At 38.5% G+C, this 27,453-nt stretch overlaps 1 protein-coding gene across 7 annotated transcripts; it reads right to left on the reverse strand.

The window, feature by feature from the left end:
* Positions 1-4,235: 4,235 nt before the first annotated feature.
* On the reverse strand, positions 4,236-24,072 carry GCNT4 (glucosaminyl (N-acetyl) transferase 4). Of its 7 annotated transcripts, XM_039363991.1 has the most exons (4): positions 23,231-24,070; positions 14,213-14,404; positions 9,321-9,478; positions 4,236-9,117 (listed from the first exon to the last, which is right to left on the reverse strand). In XM_039363991.1, the coding sequence occupies exon 4, from the start codon at positions 9,114-9,116 to the stop codon at positions 7,752-7,754; it is 1,365 nt and encodes a 454-aa protein (XP_039219925.1). In that variant the 5' UTR covers position 9,117; positions 9,321-9,478; positions 14,213-14,404; positions 23,231-24,070; the 3' UTR covers positions 4,236-7,751. The 7 variants fall into 7 exon arrangements, with proteins under 7 accessions (XP_039219925.1, XP_039219926.1, XP_039219921.1 ...); XM_039363992.1 differs by lacking the exon at positions 9,321-9,478 and having other exon boundaries at positions 23,231-24,072; XM_039363987.1 differs by having other exon boundaries at positions 4,236-9,478; positions 23,231-24,071.
* Between the last annotated feature and the right edge of the window lie 3,381 nt (positions 24,073-27,453).

Raw genomic sequence — 27,453 nt, forward strand, 5'->3', positions numbered from 1 at the left:
AGGCATACCCATCTCTGCTTACATTACTGCATTCTCAACCATACAGTAGCTCTTGAATATTCTTCAAGGCTGATCCCTTTAGATTGCCTTGCTGTAATTCATGAGATGCCAAAGGTGTGAGTCTAAAGAGTCTCTTGGTCAAGGAAACAGTACAACAGATGTATCAGTGCAACCCTTCCATAGCTGCCACTTGCTCTTCAGTCAGAAGCTGTGAGTCCAAGTTTACCCCCAGATTGTATACCAGTTTCAAATGGGGAAGTACAATCACATTCAAGTTCAATGACAGAAAATGTCTACAAGGTTATCATGATCAATGGTATTGAAACCTTCTGAGAGATCAAAGAGCACTATGTTAGATGCACTATTCTGGTCCAGCTCCACCCCAAGTTGACAAGTGCAACCAATGGTGCTTCTGTAACCTGGTTTGGAGTTTCACTGAAACAAGCAGTTCAATTGGATCTATCCAATTGGAATCTAACACCACACAGGTTTGAGCAACAACTAATATGTTAGGTAGGAAACAGCCCAATCAATGTTCCTGTGGTTTGTTTTTCCCCGCTGGAAATGAGCTCTTAAACAGGACTACTAGATACCTAACAACTCACTTTGAAGACATAATACTGAGTTGAATATCCTGTCCTATTTTAAATAATGTAAAGTGAGTTTCTTAATTATTTCAGATGGTTATTATTATGACAAAAATGTTGCATGTATATTTCAGAGAAAATATATTTCCGAGAATGTATAATGAGAATTTTTTTGTTTTTATTTTGTAATTGTCTTATTGCAGTTTAGGAATTAGATAATTAACTGTTATGATTTGGAATTACTCTAATATTGTTATATTTACAGCTGAAATCAACAGGATCATTAATAAGATTCTAGATCTATCACTCCATTAAAGCTGCAGATATTTGGAAGATCTCTAATGTTTCAATTAATATAAATATATCAAGAATGGCAGACTTTCAGCATGGGGCCTGGTTAAAATAATTATTATAGATTTTTTGATAAAGTGCTAAGAAACAATATCTTTTTGTTATCAATGCTCTGTTTGCAATATAATTTTGAGGACTTTTACCTAATGTTTTCTTAGCATAATTGATTTTGATGTTTGATTATTTTGTTAATATGATTAGAGGTATGTACCGTATACTTTTTTCTTCTCTTAATTTGACTCATAGGGTTTCTTTTTTTAAAAAAAAAAAAGTGAGAGTAACCTCATCCAGAACAAACTGATTATGTTTCCTGGATTTAGGAACCAGATGCTCATAGGTGACCCTTCCTACAAGAATTCAAATTTAATTTATTGGTATTCTTCCAGTTCACCATTAAATCCAGACACCATCCAAAGACCTGCATGGATAGTCTCCTGATTTATATGTAACTAGCACAATGATGGCGAACCTTTTAGAGACTGAGTGCCCAAACTGCAATCCAAAACCCACTTATGCATCGTCAAGTGCCGAGTGGGTGTGGCCCATTGGGTGGGCGTGGCCCATTGGGTGGGCGTGGCCCATTGGGTGGGCGTGGCTGCCGTGGTAATGGCAGACTAGGCGGGATTAAAAAGTTCAATCAATCAATTCCAACTTTGCAAGATCTTTTTTTTCCCATGAGAAGTTGAAATTGACTGATTGAAACTTTTTTTTTTTTTTTTGCACACGGGGTGGAGGCCTAAAGCGAAAAAGTTTTATAAAACCCAGCTGAAGGCCTAGCACTGGGGCGACGGTGCACGTGCCCACAAAGAGGGCTCTGAGTGCCGCCTCTGGCACCCGTGCCATAGGTTCGCCACCACTGAACTAGCAGAACCCAGAAAACAAAGTCAGCACGACCTTAACCCTGGCTCCTCATATGCCTTGCGAAATACACGTTGTTCGGTTAACGACGATGTTGATGATGGCGACAATGATGGTAGCAATAACAATAATGTTGGATTGTTGGCTTTTCTACGTCTACCTGTGTCTATATGGCATAATCTCGTAAGCTTGAATTACTCCAATTGGTTTCCAAAATTCTCTCCCTCCCCCCACCTCCCAATCTCGCTTAGAATTTGACAATGGGCTCTTTCCAAGGGAATTTAGGAAGTGGAGCATTTATTCCCCTCTTGCAGGCAAGTGATGAAACTGGAACCGGCTATCTATCGTGTGTGCTGAAAACGAGTTCTTTGTTTGAGAGTGGATAACAAACCAACCACCAAAATAAAAGTGTCGGTGTACTGGGCGACCCACTAACAAATCTCCAACATCCAGTCGACATGCTTTCACCCCTTAAATCTCCGTGGGGCTGAACTATGTGGCTATTTATTTATATGCACTTTGCACAAGCCTGGAGGGTCCTTGCTTTTTAGTATTTTAAGAAGTGACAGGAACACTGAACATTTTTTGAAAAGGAGGAGGAGGAGGAGGAGGAGGAGGAGGAGGAGGAGGAGGAGGAGGAGGAGAAAGGCGCTGCCGCTGTGGGCAGGCCAAGATAAAGACTAAGGGTCTCTTTCTCCGCCTGCCCCCAGGACCTCCCTTCTCTTTTTGCCTTCAGATCTGTCCAGCAAAGGCAAGATGGCAGTGCCTCGGAAGGGATCTCTGTCTCCCCCTCCCCTTCATGTGATCTCTTTGGCCCCCTAATTAGGGCTAGATCAGGGCAACAAGAACTCCCAAACATTTTAATCGAGCTCTTTTCAATGGGGAGGAATAAATGGTGGCCACTGTTACCGCCCCATTGAAAAGCTGCTCTCCTGTGGTGGGTATTCAGGACTCTTTTCACAAACTCGAAGCAAGGGGGGCGGTCTGCACAGCCCACCGAGTTTCTAATTAGTCTAATTAGAGAGGAGGATTGATAGATGGCAAGACAGAGGGAAAGGAGTGAGGGAGATGCTCAGTTCTGCAAACCTGCATTTCAGAATAATTTTATCTTGATTAAATAATAGTAACTATTATTTTTCATCTAATCCCCAGAATATGAAGTCACAGTGGCCAGTTCTTTAGCTGGTGTTGGCCTTCATATACATCAGGTTCTTCCTATAATGTCAAACCTAGGATGCAGTATATGTGCAGATTCAAGCAATGTGACTTTTGCAGTTGACTGATGGAAATTTTTATCAATGCATAGATTTTGTGAGTGCCATATTTTCTATAATTTTTTGATACTATTTTAAAAGTTATGGATACTGAAATGGTGGAAAATAGATTCAGGTTTGGACTGGTGGAAAATAACAGTGGGGCAACAGAATGAAAAGCAAAAGAACAAGGAAATGAAATTCCCTTTTTGGCACTTTGGTTATAGTGTAAGCCCTTTTTCTGGTTCTGAGATATCCTGTGGAAGTGATCCTCTACTGCGGAAAGGGGGAAGGGGAATCATTAAGTCTGGGAAACCCTTGGAACCATAATAGATCAATAGCCCATAATCACATCGTATCAGTTCCTTGTGTGGCAAGTGCAAATAAGAATTGGTACAATCTTATACTTGATATATTTAAAGTAAAGATTAATAAAAGGGAATGACACTGTGCAATCCTATCACCCTAACTCAAATAAGGCCACAGACTTTTAGCTGAGAGCCAGTTTGGCTTAATGGTTCAAATGCTGACCTAGAAGTCAAAAGACTGTGAGTTCTAGTCCCACTTTAGGCCTGAAAGCCAGGTGGGTGATTTTTGGCCAGTCACCACCTCACAGGGTTGTTGTTGTGGGGAAAATAGTAAAACTGGGATATAAAAATAATCAAATAAAATGTGTACTTCAGCATTCCCCATGGAGAAATATGTTGTATTTTAAACTGGTAATTACAGTTTGGGAATTATAATTATAACTCATTTGGAGAGGGGTAACCATCATGTCCCAAGTTTATCCTTTTAGGCCATAACTCTAAATACACTCCCAAGGAAATAAATCTCACCCAGAACAATGAGATTTCATTCTGAGGAAGCAGATAATACTACATAATAGGTTTAATATTGATTAGATTGCAGTCACAGTGTCATTTTTTGGTAAGATCCTTAGACCAGAATCTTGCTATTCATCTTCATTATTATTTGAGAAATGCAGTGTGAATAGACTCTATAAACAAAAACTCAGTATTAAAATTGTTTAATGATTGTGCTGCTAATTTCCTAAACTTTGTTGCAAAAATCCTTTCCTGCTGTTTTGAAGAATGAAGACTCCATGTTAGATGAGAAAAATGTTTTTGTCCTCTTATGAAATAAATTCAGATTCAATCCAGATCCTTATTACAGGAATTTCAATAAATCAGTTGCATTATAACTGTTTATTGGTATTATTTTAAATATACAGTTTCATTATTAATTTTATACTTTAACAGACAGAAAAAGGTAAAAAAAACAAAAAAGATCAAAAGAAAACTCCATACAAAAACAAAGGGGAGATATAATTCATACCCAGAATTTCAATCTTTAATCAATTTCAAACTATGAACTGACTGCCCATTGATATAAGTATTATTCCATGTCTTTGCTATGTATTTAAACAATTAGGCTAAGTGTTTTTTTATATGCAGTAAAATGCAGTAGCCCAACTCTTGACAGCCAGAGTTGTCTAAATATATTGTACTTCCTCCCATATATCTATTTTTATTTGTCACTAGCTGTACCCAGCCACGCATTGCTGTGGCTCAGTGTAGTTAAATGGAAAAGAAAGAAAAGAGAAAGCGCACATTTGTAATATGTTTAATTTCACAATGCTTGTGGGTATACAATATTTTTTGTTGTTCCATTGTGTGTGCAGATGTAGAGATTATGTCCAACAAATGGCGCTGTTTTTCAAAAACAGCATGTTTTTACCTGTCACAGGTGTGACATCTATATAATATAAGTATATAAAAACACGTGCATATTTGAATGCAACGTTGTGTCAAAATTTCGGTGAAGAACTTTCGGAGATTTAAGATTTTGAACAAACGAACATTTACATTTTTATTTATATAGATATGAAAAAACTGCTTGTCTAGAACATATAAATTACTTATACTCAAATTTCCTGAAATGATTTCCTGTTGCTTTGTATAGATATTGAATTGCACTGGCTATTAGATGGCCTTTCTCTCAGTGCTGTTTGTTGTGATCAGCCATGCAGTAAAGTTTCCCTTACTCCCTTAGTCCAGTATTTGAAACTTCACTGCTTCAATGCACTAGCAATTACTTCCTTTTATTTCTCATGTTGTTCAAACAGCAGTGACTCTCAAAGGATACTAACTATAAGAAAGAAAATACTTTTAATGAAACTATTTAAAGCAGGATTTTTAAAAGGCATCTATAGCATGATATTGAAAACTATTTCTTTAAGCTCTGTCCTAAACTCAAGCTGTTTTCAATGTAATTTCAGGCTCCATTTTAATTGGGTAAATAGAAATGGAAGCTTTGTAATAGTCTCACTAGAGTTACACACCAATGCGTTTTGTTAGAAAATTTAGCTAGAAAAATTAGCTAATTGCTCAGAATGCCTGGACACACCTATAGAACAAACTGTTTCCCTTTATCCTCTCTCCTAGAGATAATCTGCAAAAGAAGAACAATGTGTTCCCAGATTATATTGCTGGCTAACTCCCTGGAGACTTGATATGGGATCAGTATACTTTGGCTTTCTGTTCAATAGGACTATCTTTGAGCTCTATGTTGCAAATAAAGGGAAACGTTGCAAAAGGCTTGTAAACTTTTATCCATTTCAATCTAAAGGGAACCGATTTAAGTAATCCCTAGAACTTCTCCAGTAATTAATTTATTTAATTACTGTAAAGAATCTTACATTCGTTACCCAGATGTTTGGGGATTGCAATTTTCAGAATATTCAACTACCACAGGAAGGCTGGTCATATACAACTCATCAGATACATACTCTTTTTGCAAAATTAGCTTTCCCAACCTGTCATTCTCCAGCTAATGATGAAGTATTTTTACAGGGTGGATTGGGTAGAAAACAATTATAATAAATAATATTTTTTAAAAAAAAAATGCCACAACAAAGTTCTTATATTTTTATATCAACTTTTATCAATTTGGCATTTTATAAATAGGCTGAGGGTGCAATTCACAAATTTTTTAGAAACTAGGAATTCTGGGAGTTGCTGTTCAGCCCACATATTGAATACAAAGTTAAGGCAGGCTACTTTAAAGTACAAAGAACGTTAAATCATTACTGGCTTCAGATTGAAAAAAATGAGGTAGGAAGATTCTAGGCTTGACCCTATTTTGAAAGCCAAATATTAATTATACACTTTTTAAATTTATTTTTAATTAGTTTTTTAGCATCTGGTGTACATAGCCAGAGAAGCCTACCCTGCTTTGTAGAATAGAATAGTTCTGGCAGCCTAAGATTTCTTGTACATTTTGTTCATGCAACTGCTGTCTAGTTGTGTTCGTGGTTGTCGGGTCATCCGGGCTTTCTTCCACCGACCTTGCCTCGCATCTGGGCAGGACTGGCACTAATCTTTGTTCAGGTTATCAATCTTTTTTTAAAGCTAGAACTGTAAAATATTTTTTTAAAAAAGTGACTGAGTGAGGAAGTGTTCATCACGTCTTATCAAAACGTGCTTTGCCTTGTACCGCCCAGCAGAATTGTAATTCTGCATTTTGTATAGAATTTATTCACCATTTTTTTTGTAATACTTATTGCAGACTTGCATTAACAATGGTGACACCAGCAAGATGAGAGAACTGCATGTAAGCAACAAAGATATCTTTCTTTCTTACAGTTTTGGCAAAGGAGAAATTTGTGTAGAAAAAGCGTTATCTATATCTCTCGTTGCTCCAGAGAATTTTTGAAATATATTAAAATAATAAAATAAATCTTATTTAAATAATTAAATTATAATTACCCAGTGTACATACATCCTTAAATATATAGAAAGGCTGATTTAACATACAACATACATTTCATAATTGCATATACAATTTAGTAGAGTTTTCATTCATTTTGCATAGTTTTGATCCATGATTATAACAAAATTCAAGCTCTGTCCTTGTAAACAAGACAGTAAGCAAAAGTATAGATAAAATCTAATCAAATGTTTTACATGAGGTAAACCAGTGGTTTTGAAAGTGTAGGCAGTCGTGGGACTGCATATAGAAATAAAAAATGAATAAGAGACAAGAATTTATGCAGATAAAAACTTCACATTAGTCAAAACCTGAGGGAGCATTGAACACCAACCAGAATGCTTTCTCAAAGCATTGAATATTTCATAGCATCTCTGGGATAGCATCCTTTCTTCCTGGTTACTTTGGCACAAAGTTAACCTACTATCCATTTTTAGAAGACATGGCCTCAGGACACAACCTTTGTCTCTAATCTTTTATTGCTGAAGATTGTACACATAGTCCTTGTTTACTAACCACAAATGGGATTGGAAACTCAATTCTTAAGTGAAAGAGTCCCTAAGTGAAATTGCACCTGGCTCATGGTCTTACTTTAGTCTTCTTTTGTTTTTGCAAAAGTCGTAAATATCAGAACTAGTCATAAAATTACTTTTCCATTACCATCATAACTGTGATTGGGCACTAAATGAAATAGTCACTAAATGAGGACTACCTATAATCTCTGTCCCAAAGATTTCAGGCAAAGTTAATTGCTTAGTGCTCAACTAGAGAGCATCTTATTTTAGCTACACATGTAGAAATTTATTTGCATTTTGCCAAGATAGACCAGAGATTCCCTTACAGGTATGTCTCTGACAAGCAAAAAAACCCCCTCCATCCAGCAATTCCTCACTTTAAAAATACCACATAATCTACTCATAATTATTCCATACTGTTAGGAGATACCCGTAAATATTTTGTGTATAACATGTTTTTCAGAAGCTAAACTAACCCATTGCTTTTGCTGTTCTGCAATCTTTTCTGCCAAACATTTTATTACAATAGGGTCCACTTTTGAGTCAAACTTGTTGGCAAACCAATGCCCATAGTTGAGGAGCCATTTTAGTTCTGCAGCTCCATAGATGCACACACTTCGAATATATATACCAGTGCAGGGAGGATAGAGATGGTTCTCATAGTAGCTCCATTTTACTAAACGGGTTTTGCTCTGAAGATCTGTGATATCGTGAGCGTCTCTTGAAATCTCTCCAGGTACTCCAGGTATACGAACAAGAGTTGCCCAGAAATGTTCATCAGGTGAATAAGTATCCTTTGACCATTCCAAAAAATCTTGTACATGGGAATTGCCAAGAATATACTGTACAAAAGCTCGACATAAAACGAAGTAGGCACTGCCTACAAAAACTTCAATATTGTGTGTAGGTGGACGCTTTGTAATATAAGTTTTTATTGGCATCTTTATATATTGAAAATGATTATTTTTAAGTTCATAGTGATAGGTAAATCTTTTTTTTTTATAATTGCTTGGTCTACTAGTCTCCAACATGTTACTTCCATTAAGTCTCTTAAATTCATATACCAGCTCAAAGTTTGATCTCAGGGGAAAATCTTGGCCACACAAATTAATTACATACTTCCATGGAACTGCAGATTTCAATAAATCGGATAAACAATTCAAATCTGCCTGCAACCTTGAAATGTAGGCATACTCAACCACTTCCAATTTGGATGCAATGAATATATTGGAGAAGCATTTGGCCAGATTCTCCAAAGCCTGTTTGAAAGTGTTAGAAGACTTTTGATCATAATGAATGCAGTAGATATTCTGAGTACTATATATTGTATGAATGAGCCGCTCAACCATTATGGCATCTTTGTGAACAACCAGAGAATAAGCTAAAGGAAATTCTTCCTCTTCTGGTGAAACGACCTTTAGGTGATATTCTCTAATTTTTCGGTATTCCTGGCAATTACTGGTCATTGCTACAACATCTTCATCTTCTAAATCAATAATCTTTTTTCTCTTTATCTCTAAAGACTTCCCAATCTCCATGGGATCTTGATTATAGATGGAGAAACAATTAATTTTATCTTGGCCATATTTTTTTTCATAGCTGTACTTGTTTTTCACAAATGATGAGGTACTTAAAAATGGTTCTACAAAATACCTATCTTTGTGAAAGAGTAAAATCCAATCAGCTTTGAGGAGTTTAAGCAGCAAGAGCAGCACAACTGTTAAAAACAGTATTAAAACACGCAATCGTGTTCGACAAATATAGGAGCATTTGCATTTCTTCATTCTGTGAAAAGAAAGAATCAAAGGCAAATTAAAGACCATTCTATATGTTTGTAATTGATACAAAAGTTAGCCACATAACTATTTCAGGGATAACATAAATGCATTTCCTTGAATTTCTCTCCTACAATTGCCAGCAAGAGCCTATAAATGCATTAACACCTTTAAAAAGATTTGTTTTCTTGATTCAAAATTTTCTAGTCTTACCTCAGGAACGGATCATCTATGATCTCCTTGGCCAACTTTTTTCCTTTGCTTTCTTGCCATACTTTCTCTAAGTATTGCTGATCATAACTGCCCCTTCTCTATCCCATTTAGCAGAAGTGACCTCTCACCTTCCCTATCAGAAGCTGCCTCAGTTGCTCCTACAAGAGTGAAAAATGATTTCAGCATGCCTGTATTACAGAATACAAAGTTTCATAAAATCAATTTTGGAGTAAATCCCCCCAAAATATTACAGAAAATAATGTTAGATAGACAGTCAAGAGAACCAGTTTGGTCTAGTGATTAAGGCACCAGGCTAGAAAGTAGGAGAGTGGGAGTTCAAGTCACGCCTTAGCTATGGAAGCCAGCGGGGTGACTTTGGGCCAGTCACTCTCTCTCAGTCCAATGACCTCACAAGGTTGTTATGGAGGAAATAGGAGGAGGAAGGTATGCTGGATATGCTCACTAGCTTGAGTTATTCGTGAAAATAATAAAGACAGGATACAAAATAAATAAAATAAAAATGAGGAGTGTACTGTTCACTTTGTGACAACTACTAGGATCTTGTTGATTAGCTCTAGGATGTCTTAAATGTTAAAAATAGACACAACATTCCCAGCTTTTCATTCTGTCCTGTCCATCAATGGTGGTGGAACCTCCTGAAACCTGTCAATGGCTCTGATGTTATTGTGAGACAAGGAAGAGCAATAGCAATAGCACTTAGACACATACCACTCCATTGTGCTTTACAGCACTCGCTGAGCGGCTTACAAATATCAGCATATTACTCCTAACAATCAGGGTACTCATTTTACCTTGGAAGGACCCAAATTATTGGGGGAAGGATGGAATGCTGTGTCAGGATCAAACTCCTGGCTGTGGGCAGAGTTTGCCTGCAATACTACATTCTAACTATGTGCCACTATGCCTCAAGAGAGGAAGAAAGTAAGAGAATAAATGGTCACAAATGATGACAAATATACGTGTCCGAGGATAATGTTGCAGGATCCAACCTCCAGTGACTGACCCAGATTGGATCCTGCAGAATAAATAGTGTAAGTTGCACTTTGTAATGAGCCACAACTCCCATTATTCCTAGTTATTGGCCATGCTGCTAGAGATAATGTTGCAATTTCTCAAAGGCATTAGATTGGGGTAGGGTGATTAAATTATCTTTCCCTTTATTTGTGATCTGCCAATAACAATAAACACGTCTCTTTGTTTATTGTTTTGAAAAAATGCAAACCATAGTATGACATAAATCCATACTATGGGATTAGTGAGTTAAATGTATCATTTTGGGACACATCTAGGTAATAATGTGAAGGATTTTAAAAATGCATTGGAAATTATTTATTTATTTTTATTTATACATCACATTTGAAGACTGCCCATCTCACTCATAGAGCAACTGTGAATGAAACTTTGCTAAAAATGGCTATTTCCTGACCAAAACAAAGAAATATACGCAGCGCTGTTCATTCTTATTGTATCCACTCAACATCATGGAAGACTGAAATTGCTGTTTGTAGGAGGTGTGGTTTTTTTCATTTTATGACTTTACATAAGCTGAACCCAAATCAGATAACAGGGTGTAGCTGATTCTGCATGATATGAAATCCCCTAAGGACAGTCAGACTTGATTTAATTCTTCAGTGGGACACAATCAGATGATGCCAGAGGGATGGGCTGGCTTGTAATGTTGAAAAAAAACCCCATTCTGGAATAAGACAATTGCAATTTGAGGATGTTATTACTTTGATATCAGTTGTAGTTTTGAATGATTTCCATATAGGTAGTCCTCAACTTATGATCACAACTGAGTCACAAATTTCTGTTGTTAAGTGAGATAGTTACTGAGTTTTGCCCAGATTTTATGACCTTTCTTGCCGCAGTTGTTAAGTGAATCATTAAAGTTGTTAAATTAGTAACAAGGTTGTTAAATGTAACAAGGTTCCCCATTGACTTTGCTTATCAGAAGGTTGCAAAAAGAGATCATATGACCCTGGGACACTGCAACCGTCATAAATATGAACCAGTTGCCAAGCATCTGAATTTTGATCTTGTGACCTTCGTGATGCTGCAATGGTCATAAAGTGTGTACTTTTTTCAGTACCGTTGTAAATTTTGAGTATGTATGTATGTATGTATATATGTATGTATTTATAATATATAGTTCTTAACCATCCATTTCCCACAGACAGGGGCTCTGGGCAGTGTACAATATAATCTAGTATTATTCTAGTATATTCCCTATTTTATTTAATGAGATGCATCGTTTCTTACAAAAAAGACTTAAGAAGAATAAATGGCCTGACATAGAGATGCTTGTAGAATAATGGTTAAGTATTAATAATCTAAAATTGTGCTTATGCATTCTCTTCATTTTCTGAAAACCCATTGCTATACATATGGGCTATAACATTTGTACAAAAGATATATTATCCACTTGTGGTCCCAAGAAAGCTTTGTATATAACCATAGAGCCTGTACAATAACTGCAATTTTTAGTTTTCATAAAAGAAAGCTTCTTAAAGGCATGGGAAAATAGTCATATTAAATATGGTTAAATTAATTTTCCCCAGTTTCTCATGTCAGGCGTACTACTCAAAGGACAAATGTAGATTTAAACCTGAAAAATGTTATGTATTGCTATTGAAAAGATAGATTTGTGGCAAACTTGTCCCAATTATACTGCATTTAGAAATAACTTTATAAAAAAGAGAAAAAAAACCACCATGTGCACATAGCCAAAATCCAACCCAATATTCCCCCTCTAATATATTACGTGCCTGTGCAAAAGTTATCAGTAAAGAAACCCAAACAACTCATCAGATCCTCTCTAATTTGTTGAAATAGGCCATTCTAAAACACACGGTCAGCAGAGGATACACATACATGGGAATTGGCAGTAAAATGGCTTGTTCAGCAATGTTCAGAAAGAAAGTATTGTTCAGTCTTTATTCAAAATCTGCAACAAGCTGAGCACTTTGATCTCAGATATACTGATGTGTGAATAAAAAGTAAACCAAGTTAATGTTTGACTGACTCTGGAATAAATGTTGAATATAATTATATGTTTGTAATGAGAACAAAGCATAATGAGGCTACCTCTTTCTTTAAAGCACAAAAAGTCTGGCTTTAACTGTAAGATACAGAATTTTAACCCTAGGGTATGTAGAGACATCAGGACAGAATTCAAAGATGATGAGATATAGCTGATAGGACACCTAGGCCCTCCAGATGTTCCTAAACTACAACTCCCCTCATGATTTGCCACTAGGCAGGTTAACTAGATCTAATCTACAGGTAGTCCTCGACTTAGAACTGTTGTGTCCTGGGCCTGATGAGGAAACTCAGCAGGCCCAGAATTGTTGCAAATGGTCCCGGGCATTCTAAAAGCTGCTTGGGACCAGACAGAGCAGCGCCAGCTTGTGCGCATGCGCAAGGCGCAAAGAAAGAAGAACTCTTATTGGTTCACTCTGTCTGGGGCTCAAGCCCTATAAAAGGCTGCGTGCTTTTGCTTCTTTGCTTGGAGCTGGAGTAGGAGAATAAAGAGCATTGTTAGTTGCCATCATGTGTCGTCATTATTCACACACGAACGGAGAACACAACAAGAACAATTCATTTAGTGACCGTTCAAAGTTACAATGGCACCGAAAAATGTGACTTATGACCATTTTTCACAGTTACGACCTTTACGGCATCCCCGTGACCATGTGGTCAAAATTCAGATGCTTGGCAACTCGTTCATATTTATGACTGTTGCTGTGTCCAGGGTCATGTGATCACTTTTTGTGACCTTCTGACAAGCAAAACCAATGGGGAAGCCAGACGCACTTAATGAATGAGTTCCTGACTAACTGCAGTGATTCATTTAACAACTGTGTCAAGAAAGCTTGCAAAATGCAGACAGCTGGTCATTTGCATTCTTTTAGAGAATCATTGAGGCCACTTGGAAGAGGGGTCAAAGAAGCCATCTATGTCAAAACTGAGCAAAATGTCCAAAAGTTCTTCTCCAAAGACAAAAATAGTAGTTTTTATTTCTTTGTTTATTATACAGTTGAGTATCCAAGCTATGAAGTGTAAATTGTTTAAAATATGTTTTAATTTTATTTACAAATTATAAATTACAAAAAAATGAAAAAGTGCCCAAATCCACTAAAAGAATTAAGAACGTTTAAACTTAAAAGAAAAAAATTAATAGAACCCCCCCAAAAAAGGAAGAGTAATTTTTTTTAAAAAAAAAAATCCCAAACTAAGAAAGAAAGAAAAATACATTTTTGAGAGAGAAGCAAGACAGCACATGTGACTCTAATGCACGGTGTCAAACTTGCTGCGTCATGTGATGTGTCGTGACGTATCATGACTTTTTTTGCATTGCCAGAGCTGGGGTGGATGCGGCCTCCATATGATACAACTGGCCCGCGGGCCGGCAGTTTGACACCCCTGCTCTAATGGATCAACTTTAGCTATGATTTCACATGCCATCTAAACATAACTGATAAAAGAGTGTGTATGCTCAACCTCATATACAATTTTAAAATTTATATTATAATTTTTATTATAATTATAAAATTATATTACTGTGTTTAAACCATGTGCAGTATGTCCATACTTAAATTAAAATAAAAGCAATAATGTTGTTTAATAATTTAAAAGATTGATTACAAACATACAAATCTACATCTATAATACACTTATCAATAGTTACTGGTTTACTAACAAGTGCCATACACTACTATAACATGATTGGTTCAAAGTATTATTGTAAAATATCACATAGTAAAGCATATACATTAACACATTAAAAGAAAAATAAAATGTGAAACACAAAGTACATTTCAGCAAGTTTTATATTCAGACTTTTAAATATCTTTTGGAATTTTCTTTACCTTTTCCCCCACTTTGTTTAATGTATTATAGGAAATTGTGCAGTCACCATCTGGTTTAGTGGATTATATCAGTGTTTTTACCTCTTTCTATTACTTGCACCAATACTATATTATTGTCAGATGTCTCTGATTAAAAGTGCTTTATCAAATATGTAGCTATCTTACATGAAGAAGAAAGAGCAACATTTCTCTCTGTGAAGAGAAAAAGGAAAAGAGGTTAAGATATTTTAAAATATTTACAATTCCATTCTTGCTTTCCTGACTAAGCAATTCTAGCAATTCTAAGCATACTAAACAAGAAGTATTTTATATTTCTATGTCATGGGAGAGGTAGCATAAACTTAACTTTGTGGTTATTTTATATATAAATAAATAAACATGAATATGTAACTATTCACCATGATATTTTTTCTCAGCTGCCATATATATTTAATTTTGTACTACACTGTAATTATTTCTAATTGTTGGATGATTTTTCCACCACCCAGAGCTACTTGTTGAAGATGGGCAGCAATAGAATTGAAGAAATTAAACAGCACATTGTAACATAAACAACAGAATTAAAGAACAGACATTTTAAGACAGATGTTTGAATAACCAGGATTTATTTACACAGCAACTGAGCACAATTAATTTCAATTGCCCTGTATTTATCTTTTATTTCACGTCATTGCATATGGCCTATGGCAAGCAAATAAATCTTGCTAAACCACTGGCTTTTTCAATTAATGGAGAAAACAGAGATGAAAATTATTACTACCAATTAGTAAAAAGAGAGTGGTTTCTTGTTTCTATCATGCTCCAGATACACATATGCCTATATGCAAAATATTTGCTACACTATATTGCTATCATGATAATGAAAACCTATATCCATTTTATCCCTTTTTATAACTAAACTATTTACCCACTTGAATGATGGGGGACACTATTTGTGCCTGTTACTTGCTAAATATGTAGTGGAATATCACAGCAATGGTTCTATGAGAAAAATATTTTCTATGGTATCTCTATACTGATTCATATTATTCTATAAATCTGTATTTTAGACCAAAACATTCGTCTCATACCCAAACAATAACAAATAAATCACAATAAATATTTTTTTAAATCATCACCACTAAGAGTATTTCCACAATCATCTCTTCCATCCAGTTAGTGAATATCCACTGTTAGTAATAAGCAGAATTATTAATGACTACAAATTTGGGACAGCATAACACTTTAACTTCAATCAGTTTTTAAATTTAGATAAATGCGTTTAAGCATATTTTTTTAAGTACAGTTGCAATGTAAAAATGATATTGACAGAAAGAAAACATATTTTCTTTGTGACTGCATTTAGAAAACACAATAAGCTCCCCCCACAAACACACACACATGCCCCTCAACAACAAGGCTGTAAACAAGCCACCAGGATGTTCTTGCTTAATATGCTCAGCATATCTTGAAGAGAATACTTGAGAGAGAAGCAAGCCAGTACATGTGACTCTAATGGATCAACTTTAGCTATGACTTCATGTGTCATTCAAACATATCCTATAAAAATGGGTGTGCATGCTCAATCTCATATATAATTTTAAAATGTACATTATAATATTACTGTGTTGTACAGTATGTCCATACTTTAATTAAAATAAGGGCAATTATGTTGTTTAATAACTTAAAAGACTGATTACAAATATACATGCAATCTTTGTAACAGCAGTCTAAAATAGCAGCTGTCATATAACCACAGTTTGACTACAACTTCATGTACTGTAGATAACTCAAAAAAAGTAAGTAAACAAAACTATAGTAGATCTGGGGTGAATCTGTAGCATGGGAGGACATGTTTATTTGCAGTAATGAAGTATTTACATTCTGAATTTGAAGCTGCTACAGCAGGAAGCAATATTTTCCTACAGTTGCTCTAGATGTTGAATCTTGTTATTCAGAACTGACAGAGTTGTTATAATACTAAACATGCCAGCCATTTCATTCAGGACAAGCTCCTACAATTCTTATCACACAGAGCTGATCAGTTATAACTTTACCTGATCTTTGTAATATAACTATCCTTTGAACTGAACAATGCAACCAAGCTATAAGTAATCAAAGTTTAATCTATTAACTAAGTATACATACTTCCAAGTACAGGACAATCTTGATCACAACAGACAGATCAAAATAAAAACTAAGGCAAAGACTTACTGATAATAATACAGGTAGTCCTCAACTTATGATCACAACTGAGCCCAACATTTATGTTGCTAAGTGAGACATTTATTAAATGATGTTTACCCCATTTTATGACTTTTCTTGCCACAGTTGTTAAGTGCAGTTCTTAAGTTAGTAACACCGTTATTAAGTGAACCTGGCTTCCCCATTGACTTTGCTTGTCAGGAGGTTGTAAAAAGGGATCATATGACCCCAGGACATTACAGCTGTCATAAATATGAGTCAGTTGCCAAGCATCTGAATTTTGATCATGTGATCCTAGGGATGGCTAACAGTCCTAAGTATGAAAAAAGGTATTCAGTGCTGTTGTAACTTTGAGCCATCACTAAACTAATTGTTGTTAAGTCGATGACTAGCTGCAGTCGACAAGAATAACTTCCTTTTTAATCTTTATGTCCTTTGTCTTTATTAAAGATTCTACACAAAATTCTTTGTTGCTGTCTTTTTTCTTGTGTTTTATGTTAAACTTTTGATTCAAAGATAAGCCGCTCAGACTGTTTGATTTTTGATAGCTGCTATTATTCCAATTTTTCCTATTATTTTTGAGTACAATACTATATTTTATTTTCTTGCATCTTTTCTATGGCAGAAATGTCACTTCTTTTTGTTTTGCCTGATCCACACTTCTGCAATCAAATGAAACATTGATGATTCAATGTTTCCAGATTGTATTCCAGTATATGCTTAATGTTGACTTCCTTAATATTTTCTAACAGAGCTGTGACCCACTACCACTGTATTTGCCCTATGTTAAATCTGTTCCTTGAATACACGAAGAACAATTATATAGTTAAACAAGTCTATTACACAAGTTGTTGGTATTTATGCATGTAAAATATATTCTGTTATCAAACATAACAGTAATTCTGACTAATTCATATACACAGACGGATTATGAAGTTTGGAACTGTACCAAAGAAGCCACAACCCAAACCGTATTTACTAGGCAATGTATTCAGTACATTTAATAAATCATGAAGGTACATGTTTAAATTGCTGTTGTAAATAATGACTTAGTGTTGCAAATGTTTATTAACTCTGACTAAAAGAGCACACTACTGAAGGTTCTACCTATTATAGCTTCTATTTTGTCTGAACCAACTTCTTAAAATGCTATGCGCTTATTGTTTGCATATCTTGTGCACGTTATGTGTTTTAAAAACCAAATATTTAGACTTGGGGTGTCAGCTCACACATATGTTTACTCTGAATTTCAGCTTGTCAGCTTGTCAATAGATTATGTTGATGGGATTAATGGAAATTGGGAAAGGCTGGATTACATTATTCAAGAAGGCTATGCAGTGGTCTGGATTTGAAAAGATGATTCAAAAGGGTACAGGGCACATATCACACGCATTGGCAACCTCTTTAAAACTGGTCTTTTTCTAGAATCATACTATTTCAGCAAAATCCTGAGAAAAAGCATGTTTGGTTTAAGGAGGTACCAATAGCAACAAAATGTGCATCAGCATGTGCTTTGAATCGTGTTTTTCTTTTTTTAATCCAGATTAACGCATAGCCCTGCTGTTTAAGTTAGCTTTTCCTTTTTTCTGAGCTTAGTTGTATCTGAGAGATTTTAGATCAGAATTCACTTCATCAACACCATTTTCACTGTTATATTGCTACTATTGGAAAACTGGTGGTTCTAATTTATATTGCATTATTTAAAAACAGGATTTAAATGTATACAAAGAAAAACCTTATTGTAGAAAAAATGCTATAAGCAAAAAAGTTTTCTTCCCAATTGTACTTCAAATATATAGTTAGCATACATGTAAGACAATAAGCTGATTATAATACCTGGCTTTGTTTAAGAAAAAATATGAATAAGCATTCAAATTTAATTGCACTTTTCTAACATAAATTAATTCACCATATGTATTTGTCTTTGCTGAGTCAAACATTCTGGAAAAAAGCCAGGCTTACTGGCTTTCGAATGACCTGTAGGATCAGGGCCAGCTGTACAATGGGGTGAGGGTGGGATCATTCCAAAGAGCACACTTCCTGGGTACCCACAAGGTAACATTGTTTCAGAGAAGGACCTGAAGTGTGTCCTCTTTGAAGAGCATGTGGCATGGGGAGATACATTTGGGACATGATGATCCTTCAAATTTCTCATAAATAACTATGCCAGGTTGATTATAGAAGGAGAAACAGCTAAAGCCAGATAAATTCCCTAAGTCAGACCTACACCATATGCTCTGTTTGTCGCTGGCTGCTTTTCTTGTTGGCTGGAAGTTGGCAAAGCCAGTAGAGAAAACAGATCACCTTGAATATAACGAGTGGGATAGTTACAGACCAGGACAATGCCATCAGCAGTGACTTGGAGCAGATGTAAAACGAACAAACAAACAAAAAAGGCAGAATAGGGACTGGCAATGGGGACAGCAAGTTTTATGCTGCCACTCTTTTACACTTTAACTCAGTAGATGCGAATGGACCCGAATGTGCCAATATTTTGGCTAGATTCCAAAAACATATTAAGCTACAACAGCCTTGCATGTTGTGAATTTTATTATTTATTTATTTATTTATTTATTTATGTGCGAGAAAGGCTGCTATGGCTTGCTCAACTAACTGTAATTAAGATAAACCATGTTTTAACCTGATGTGTAGGCTTAGCTGAATAGAAAATCTTGTGCTAGATTAGCCAGAAGACCTCTAGAGCAGTGGTTCTCAACTTTCCTAATGCCGCGACCCTTTAATGCAGTTCCTCATGTTGTGGTGACCCCCAACCCCCCATCCAGCTGGCCGGGGGGTATCAAAAACTTGACCAAAAAAAGAGAGGAAAAAATGGGAAAGTATAGGTAGTCCTCGACTTACAACAATTCACTTAGTGACTGTTTGAAGTACAACAGCACTGAAAAAGCGAATTATGATCATTTTTCACACTTACGATTGTTGCAGCATCCCCAGGGTCATGTGATTTACATTCGGATGCTTGACAACTGATTCATACTTATGACGTTCACAGTGTCTCAGGATCACGTGATCAATGGCCAGGGAGCGTGGCCAGCTGATCACTCAGGTTGCAGAGTGCCTGTGGGGGGGGAATCTGTGGGTCTATGGGATGAGACTGGGGTGGGTGCCTGCCTTCCTTCCCTCCCTTCTCTCCCCTTGTCCCTTCCTTCCTTCTTTTCTTCCTTTCCTTCACCTCAGTCTCTTCCTCCTTCCCTCCCTCTCCCATTGTCCCTTCTTTCCTTTCTTTCACCTCCCTTAGTCTCTTCCTCCTTCCCTCCCTCTTTCCCATTGTCCCTTCCTTCCTTCTTTCCTTCCTTTCCTTCACCTCCCTTAGTCTCTTCCTCCTTCCCTCCCTCTTTCCCATTGTCCCTTCCTTCCTTCTTTCCTTCCTTTTCTTCACCTCCTTCTTAGTCTCTTCCTCCTTCCCTCCCTCTCTCCCCTTGTCCCTTCCTTCTTTCCTTCCTTCTTTCCTTCCTTCCTTCCTTCCCTCTTTGTCCCTCCCTTCCTTCCTTCCTTCCTTCCCTCCCTCCCTTCCATTGTTCCTTCTTTCCTTCCCTCTCTCATTGTCCCTTCCTTCCCTCCCTCTTCGTCCCTTCCTTCCTCCCCCCCTCCGTGCCCAGGAAGGGACAAGGGGAGGGGGACAGGCTGCCAGCGTGGCTGGTGGCTTTGTTGCCGGTGGCCATGGTGACATGCCAAATCTTCCTGTGCACAGGCAGAGGCAGAGGAGAGCTCCACCCAGCTCACTTGCTCAGCTTTGCCGGAAAACATGCCGCTTGCTAAGTTAGCAGAAGTGCCAGGATCAGCGCCGGGCTACAGCTGATTCGTGCTTCTGCTAAATTAGCAAGCAGCATATTTTCCAGCAAAGCTCGAGCAAGTTTGCTGGGCAGGAGCCAAGGAGAACTGCTATAGCTGATCTGCTTCTGGGCTGCTCTGCAGAAGCGTGGATCAGCTGTAGAGGCTCGCCCCGATCCTGGACAAGAGGGAAGGAAGGACGGACGGACGGAAGGGACAAGGGGAAAGAGGGAGGGAAGGAGGGACAAAGAGGAAGGCGAAGGGGAGAAAGGAAGGAAGGAAGGAAGGAAGGGACAATGGGAGAGGGATGGAAGGAGGAAGAGACCAAGAGGGAGGGAAGGAAAGGAAGTTCCAGCCAGCAGAGGCTTGGCTGCCCGGCTGCCGAGGAACAGAAGAGCGCAAAGCCAAGGAGAAGAAGGTGGCAGTTTCCTCCCAAAGGGGGCTCCTTTTCTCCACCCCTTCCCTGGGTTTGTGGGGAATTTCTCATCACCAACGCTGACAGGTGCTCCTTCGAGCCTGCCGCAAGCTTTCTCATCCCCTTTGCTTCCCCCCCACTTTCATGAGGATTGTGGCGCCCTTGGGAAGCCGATCATGCTTTGAAGCTTAGGAAAGGAGGAGGAGTCCCTTCCTCCTTCCCTCCCTCTCTCCCTGTCGAGCCCCGGTGGGCTCGACATGAACAGGTGGAGGAGGAGTCGAGGATGGACGGGGTGGCAAAGGAGACCGGCGGCTGTCGCCAAACCTCCTGGCTGACAAGCGCAAGTTCGGGGGTCGCCAGCTAACAGGCGCAGGAGTTGGATGCTGCGGCGGCCTCCCCTTCGCTGACCTGCATGCACGAGAAGTCAATCCGGTTGCTGCACAATGAGTCTCTGGGGAGGGCAGGCCTTGCCCTGCATCTGCGCTCTTCATGCACCCCCTGCAGGGCAGATTTCGTAGCGTTCATGCAGACTGCCGCCAAGCAGCATATTTTCCACAAACAAGTGAGGTGGAGCGGAGGGGGGGAGGGAGGCACCACCGCGGGGGGGAGAGAAGGCGGTTGACAAGCCCTGCCTAAGACCATCGGAAATATGTGTTTTCCGATGTCTTAGGCGACCCCTGTGAAAGGCTCGTGCAACCCCCAAAAGGGTCGTGACCCACAGGTTGAGAACCGCTGCTCTAGATGCTCATGACTCCAGCATTGAAATTTTATTACAGGTAGTCCTTGACTTATGACCACAATTGACTCCAGCATTGAAATTCTATTACAAGTAGTCCTTGACATACGACCACAATTGAGCCCCAAAATTTTGCTGTTAAGTGAGACATTTGTTTAGTGAGTTTTGCTCCATTTTACAACTTTTCTTGCCACAGATGTTAAGTGAATCACTGCAGTTGATAAGTTAATACCTGGTTATTAAGTGAATCTGGCTTCCTCATTGACATGGCTTATCAGAAGGTTGCAAAAGGTGATCATGTGACCCAGTAAAGGTCATAACTATGAACCAGTTGCCAAGCATCTGAATTTTGATCACATGATATGGGGATGCTGCAATAGTCATAAGTGTGAAAAACAGTCATAAGTCACGTATTTCAGTGCCATTGTAACTTTGAATGGTCATTAAACAAACTGAAAGCAAGTTGAGTACTACGTGTAGTTGATTTTATCCTTTTACTTTCTTTCATAAGCATTATTGCAGAAAGTTGGGCAGTTTCTTTCTCCTTCCAAAAAAGCTCAGTTTCCAAAGACAAACTTAATAATATTTAGTAGTATCTAGGATATCTGTTATTGAATGTTATTCCATAGATTTCTCAGTATCATTATTCAGATCACATATACTTCAAGAGCCACCAGTTTATACTCTATAAAGTATAAAGTACATATAAGTGTTTTCCCATAACTTAAATCCATTCCTGCGTATCCCGCAGAGAGGAGATCCTGATCTTCTTCAGTGAGACATGATTGCAGGATTTATAGAGTACCATCATATTCTGCTATCAATCTATTGAAGGCTAAATATGCACAACTCCTTCGGTCTCTCAGCATAAGACTTGGTTTCTAGCCCTTTAATCTCCCTCATCACTTATTCTGATTCTATTCCAAAGCATAGAAGCTAGAACTGGACAAATCATTAATATTTCCTTTATATTAACAATAATAAATATATTATTTTAGATAATTGGGCACATGTATCGGCCTGGCACTATATACAGAAAATTGTTCCCATACTGCTGACAATGGGTCAGCATGAAGGCAATCAGAATGTTGCAAAAATTGAGGAAATCACTAGATGAAGCAAAGAGATACAGAAGATCCTCAACTCTTTACTGCCCTAGTCTTCCCCTAGATTTTGGCAGTCCAGGTTTTGCACCTTTGTTAGCAACCTGGATATGATTACACTCTGGGTAACTTCCTTAAATGATCCCTTCTGTGGACAAAACATCCTCAGATGAACCCAATACAGAAATACCCTAACTTGCCCTGCAAGGTAATTACCACTGCATAGGACAACACATAGGACTATACAAGAAGAGGGCGTGTTCATGCAACATGCTGAACTTGCTGGGAAACCATAAGTGCTACATATACATATCATGCAAAGCTAAAATTTAAAAAAACCCAGCACCGCTGAATGTGAAGATCTGATTTACAGACTATAGTAAGATGATGGCTTATCCCAAGTAGTTGGTAACCATGGCTAATAACTTAGCTTGCTGTACAAACTGGTACAGACATCTATGAAGTAAAGTTATTTTCCAGGCACAGCATACAATGGAAGAAAGGCAAAGGGAGAAGGGTTTCTTCAGCCTGTTATTCTAAGCAGCCAGCCTCTTAGAGCCAGGCTCCCAGAAGTTAAGCAAACTTAATATCTTGTATTGTAAAGACAGAATGTTGCAAAAGTTTTACATACATGCTAACATTAAATTAGGGAAATGGTCAGTCACATCCTCTGCAATCACAGGAACCACCCAAGAACTGCCTGAGTTTCCGAAACCAAGTGCTGAAGAGCAAAGCCAAGCCAATTCCAAACTGAAATGGGGGAAGAATAGGGTGGAAAGTATTTACATTACCGTCCAGACGAAAATATTCCCAGGCAGGCATTCAAGGCTGGCCAGCCTTGGTTTCTAAAGTGAAAGGGTGGTCTCGTTCCAGCGGGGCGAAGACAGATGGAAAGTTATTTGCCTCTCTGAAAAGTGAACTCTACTTCGGAGAGCGCCGTCGCGCGGGAGCAGCGAGACCCCACCTGGCTGCGCTCCGACCGAGAGAGGGAGCAGGGTGTCCCCCTGGCCTGGCCGCGCGCGAACGTGGCCGGTCCCCCTCTTGCCCTGGCGCCCCAGTTGGTGCCTCTGAGAAAGGAAGCGCGAAGAAACAGTTGCAGCTGCAAGTGAAGCTTCCGTGACGCGGGCGAAGGAGGCGCGGCGGTAGCTCCTCCACACCAAAAAGGGAGGAGCGCAACTGCCGCGGCATATTTTTCGAGTCCGTCCCAGGCCGTCCCCACCAGCAGCCTCAGAGCAACGCGCGAGGGTTTTGCCCCCAAGCGCACCTGCGAGCTGCGGGTTCTGGTGTGCCACCGTCGCGTCTGCTCTGTTTCCGTTTCGGAGGCAGAGAGAAAGTCCATCTCCTGCGGCCGGCGGGTGCTGGTGGTCTAGTCTCCGGCCCGCAGACCTTCCTGATCCGCTTCGGTTCTTCGGTGAGAGTCAAGCGTTCACTCCGCAGTACAACTGGCATATGTAGCCTTGCAGCCTCGGTGCCAAAGCGCCTCCACTCGCGATCTTGGTAACCTAAATATGTAGCATCCATGTTCTGGACAGCGAGCCGGTTCTCGGTCTCATCCCCGTCACGCCTTTTCCCCTAGACAAATGAGGGAAACCCTTCTAAACTGGACTTCTGGAGTACTTTCAGCCTCTTAAAAAACATAGTAGTGCCCTGGTCACGTGACCTGGAAGGCAGTGGAATGGGGGCTTAGAATGAGATTAGCCGCTTTCTGAGCAGCTGCCCAATTTGCCTCTTCCATAAGGATTCATTATGGGTTTTTTCTCGATTTTCTTTTCTGCAGGACCAGGCTGAATCCAGCCCATTTTTTAACTCTTATCTTTCTTTTGTTAATTTTTCCTATCTACACCAGATTTGGTATAATTTGGTTCAGATTTAGGGGAATCCCAGCTTCTTCACAGAATCTCTTTCCAACATTACATTTACAGTGGAAAGAATAAAAATGAAATGAAAAAAGAAGTTTTGTAACAGTTCTCACATTTCAAAATACCTTTGGGACTTGGAGAATTACCAAGGCCCAAAGAGACTGCCCTTCTATACGGTATTCAGCTACTTGAGAATAACTCTTTGGAGCTCCATGGATGTCACATCCAACATCAAAATAATTTGCATAGTTCTGAAATATTCTGGGAAGTGAGCAGAAGTTTACCTTGAGCAGCAGAGAAACTGGGCTTCTTATCTGCTCAAGCTAGGAGATTGCACACTGTTAGTTGTCAAAACATAGGAAATCTATTAATTGCCACTCCTTTTTCTGGAGAGTCTAGATAAGAAATAACTGTTTGGAATTGCACAGTCTTCTGGAACCATAAAGACATGGACGAGGAAGTAAATTCTATGATCATCTCCAAGTTTGTTGTAAGTTTGGGTTCCTGCCCGAGGAGGATTCCCACTACACTTCCAAGAAGTGCAGACTCTTTGCATTGCAACAGAGCCTGAAGATATATTTGGCAATATTGAGACTCATCAAGGAAGATGATGAGCTTCTGGACTGACAGCAGAGAACTTAAAGAATCAAAGGACAGTTTCAGGACCTTCCCTGAAGGGTAATTTACTGCTGAGAGGCAGTATATTGTTGCCCAGGTACAGATATCTGTAATGTTTTAGAGTTCTGACTTGACTAAGCAGATATAATGACCATTATCTTTTTTTTTCATGTTGAAACAAATGTTACTTCCAAAAAGAACCTGGAAAGCATATTGAAGGGCTACAAAGAGCTTGGAGTGGGTTTGGAGTACAGATGATTTTTTTATACGTGCTTCCAACTAAAAGCCATGGCCCAAGAAAAGTACAGAAGATTCAGGATTTGAACTGCTGGTTCAAGAAATGGTGCCACTCAGAAAATGTTGGGATTCCTGGACCATGGTCTACAGAAAAGTTTTTGGTAAAAGATAGGCTGCACCTCACAAAAGTTTCCAACCTTGTGTTTGGAAAAAAAAAATTCTTGGTTAGGTCACCTTGCATATTTAAACTAAATCTGGAGAAGGGGACCAATACCCAAATCACACTCACTTCCATAAGCCTGAAGGCATGTAGCAAAGAAAGAATACACCAGGAAAACCAGCAGGAGGAGGGCAGTTCTAAAGGGCTCGGGAAACAAACAGGGAGAAGAGGGAGAGAACATAAATATGACATTGGTGGTATTAGAGCAGGGGTTCCCAGCCTTGGCAACTTTAAGACTTGTGGACTTCAACTCCCAGAATTCCTCAGCCAGCAAAGCTGGCTGAGGAATTCTGGGAATTGAAGTCCACAAGTCTTAAAGTTGCCAAGGCTGGGAACCCCTGTATTAGAGAAATCCGGTGGGATGGAACTCAAGATTGTAATACAATACTGGAAGGATATAATTTGTTAAAAAAAAGCAAACTCAATGAAAGGGAAGGGAGGGTTGCATTATATATAAACAATTACTACACCTGTGTGAAAATTCATGAAACTAAGGTTAAAAACCCTGCCAAAGGTATGGGTGAATATTAAGAGAAAAACAAACAATAATGGTCATAATAATGATCATGATAATGTTGCAGACCGCATTATTGTCCAATAGGTGGGAAAGGGAACTACGGGATCACCTGTACTGTACTTAATACTTACTAGCAAAAAGAAATGGTTGAGGAAATTGAAGTTGTAGGAAGTTTGGAAAATATTGATCACGTGATCCTAGAATTCACCTTATTGCAGGCAGGAAGAACTGAAGGTAGTTAGGTTAGTATTCTAGATTCAAGAAAGCTGACCAGTAAGCTAAGGAGAACAGTAGGAAGAATTCCAAAGGTGGACTTCCTGAAAGAAAAAGTGTTCAGAAATGTTGAGAAATTCTGAAAAATAAGATAAATAAGCACAAACAATGCCAAATAAGAAAAAAAGTTGAGACAACGATGCATAAAGATCTATCTGATGATCTTACAAACAAAAAGGATACGTTTCAAAATATAGAAAGAGGGGTATATGACAAAAGTCCAATCTCAGGAAATGGCCCAAATCTGCAAGGATGGAATCAGGAAGACTAAAGCTCAGAATGAGCTGAGTGTTGCAGTGAATATAATAATAACAAAAGGAAAAAGGCTTATCGGATTTGGATATGTGCGGAACAAGGAGTTAGTCTACTGGTTGGGAAACATGGCAAGGGGTGATAGCTCACAGGGAGAAGGTTGAACTGTTTAATTTCCATCTTCATCTGTCTTTTCACAAAACGAAAAAGTGGTCCAGCCTATCAGAAGATACACCATAGGGGATAGAAGTCAAAAGTGGTGAGAATAACACCTAGCTATTTTTAATGAATTCAAGTCATTGGAACCTGATGGGAACTCAGAGTACAGGGAAGATGCCAGAATTTGGAGAAAAGTTAACATTGTTCCAATCTTAAAAAGTGGGAGGGATAGCGGAGCCAGAAAAATATATATCAGTCAGCTTGCTTGACATCAGGAAAAAACCTAGAAAATATCAAGCTGTGGGTCTGCCAGTGTTTAGAAAGGAACAAGTGATTACTAGAAGTATGGAATTGTTAAAAATAGGTTGTGCCAGACTAAAAAAAGTGTTTTTTTTGACAGAGACTAAATTAGTAGAGCAAGGAAATGCTTTGGAAGCAGTGTGCCTGGAGTCCAATAAGGCATTTGATTAAGTTTACCATAGCTGCCTTCTTGATAAAATAGTACATTGTGAGATAGATGGTCTCCTACCACATTAAGTATGAATCACCATACTTAACATGTATCCATGTCCACATGGAAAGACATATGCAGTGAAATACCTCAGAATTCTCTCTTGGGCCCAGTGTTGTAAGGTAATCCAGATAGGAAGCAGACCCAGATAACTAATTCTACTTACACTAAAGTTATATAAACAGAATATTGCAAATCTGAAAGTATATTTCTTCCATTGCTTTTATATCCTGAGAAACTAGGGAAAGCCCTTTTTGAGACATTAACCATGCCCACATTCCTGCTGCAGGCTAAGCTGCAACCACTCCCTTGGCTCTCCCTTTGCTCCATTTTTCCTAAGGTCACTATAGATACTATTATAATGCTCT

The sequence above is a fragment of the Crotalus tigris genome, unplaced genomic scaffold (genome assembly GCF_016545835.1).
Source record: "Crotalus tigris isolate CLP2741 ecotype Arizona unplaced genomic scaffold, ASM1654583v1 scf7180000019642.961951, whole genome shotgun sequence".
Classification (NCBI taxonomy): domain Eukaryota; kingdom Metazoa; phylum Chordata; class Lepidosauria; order Squamata; family Viperidae; genus Crotalus; species Crotalus tigris.

Excerpts from the sequence above, each read along its gene's own strand:
- GCNT4 (XM_039363987.1), bottom strand. The coding sequence starts at position 9,155 with ATGGTCTTTAATTTGCCTTTGATTCTTTCTTTTCACAGAATGAAGAAA.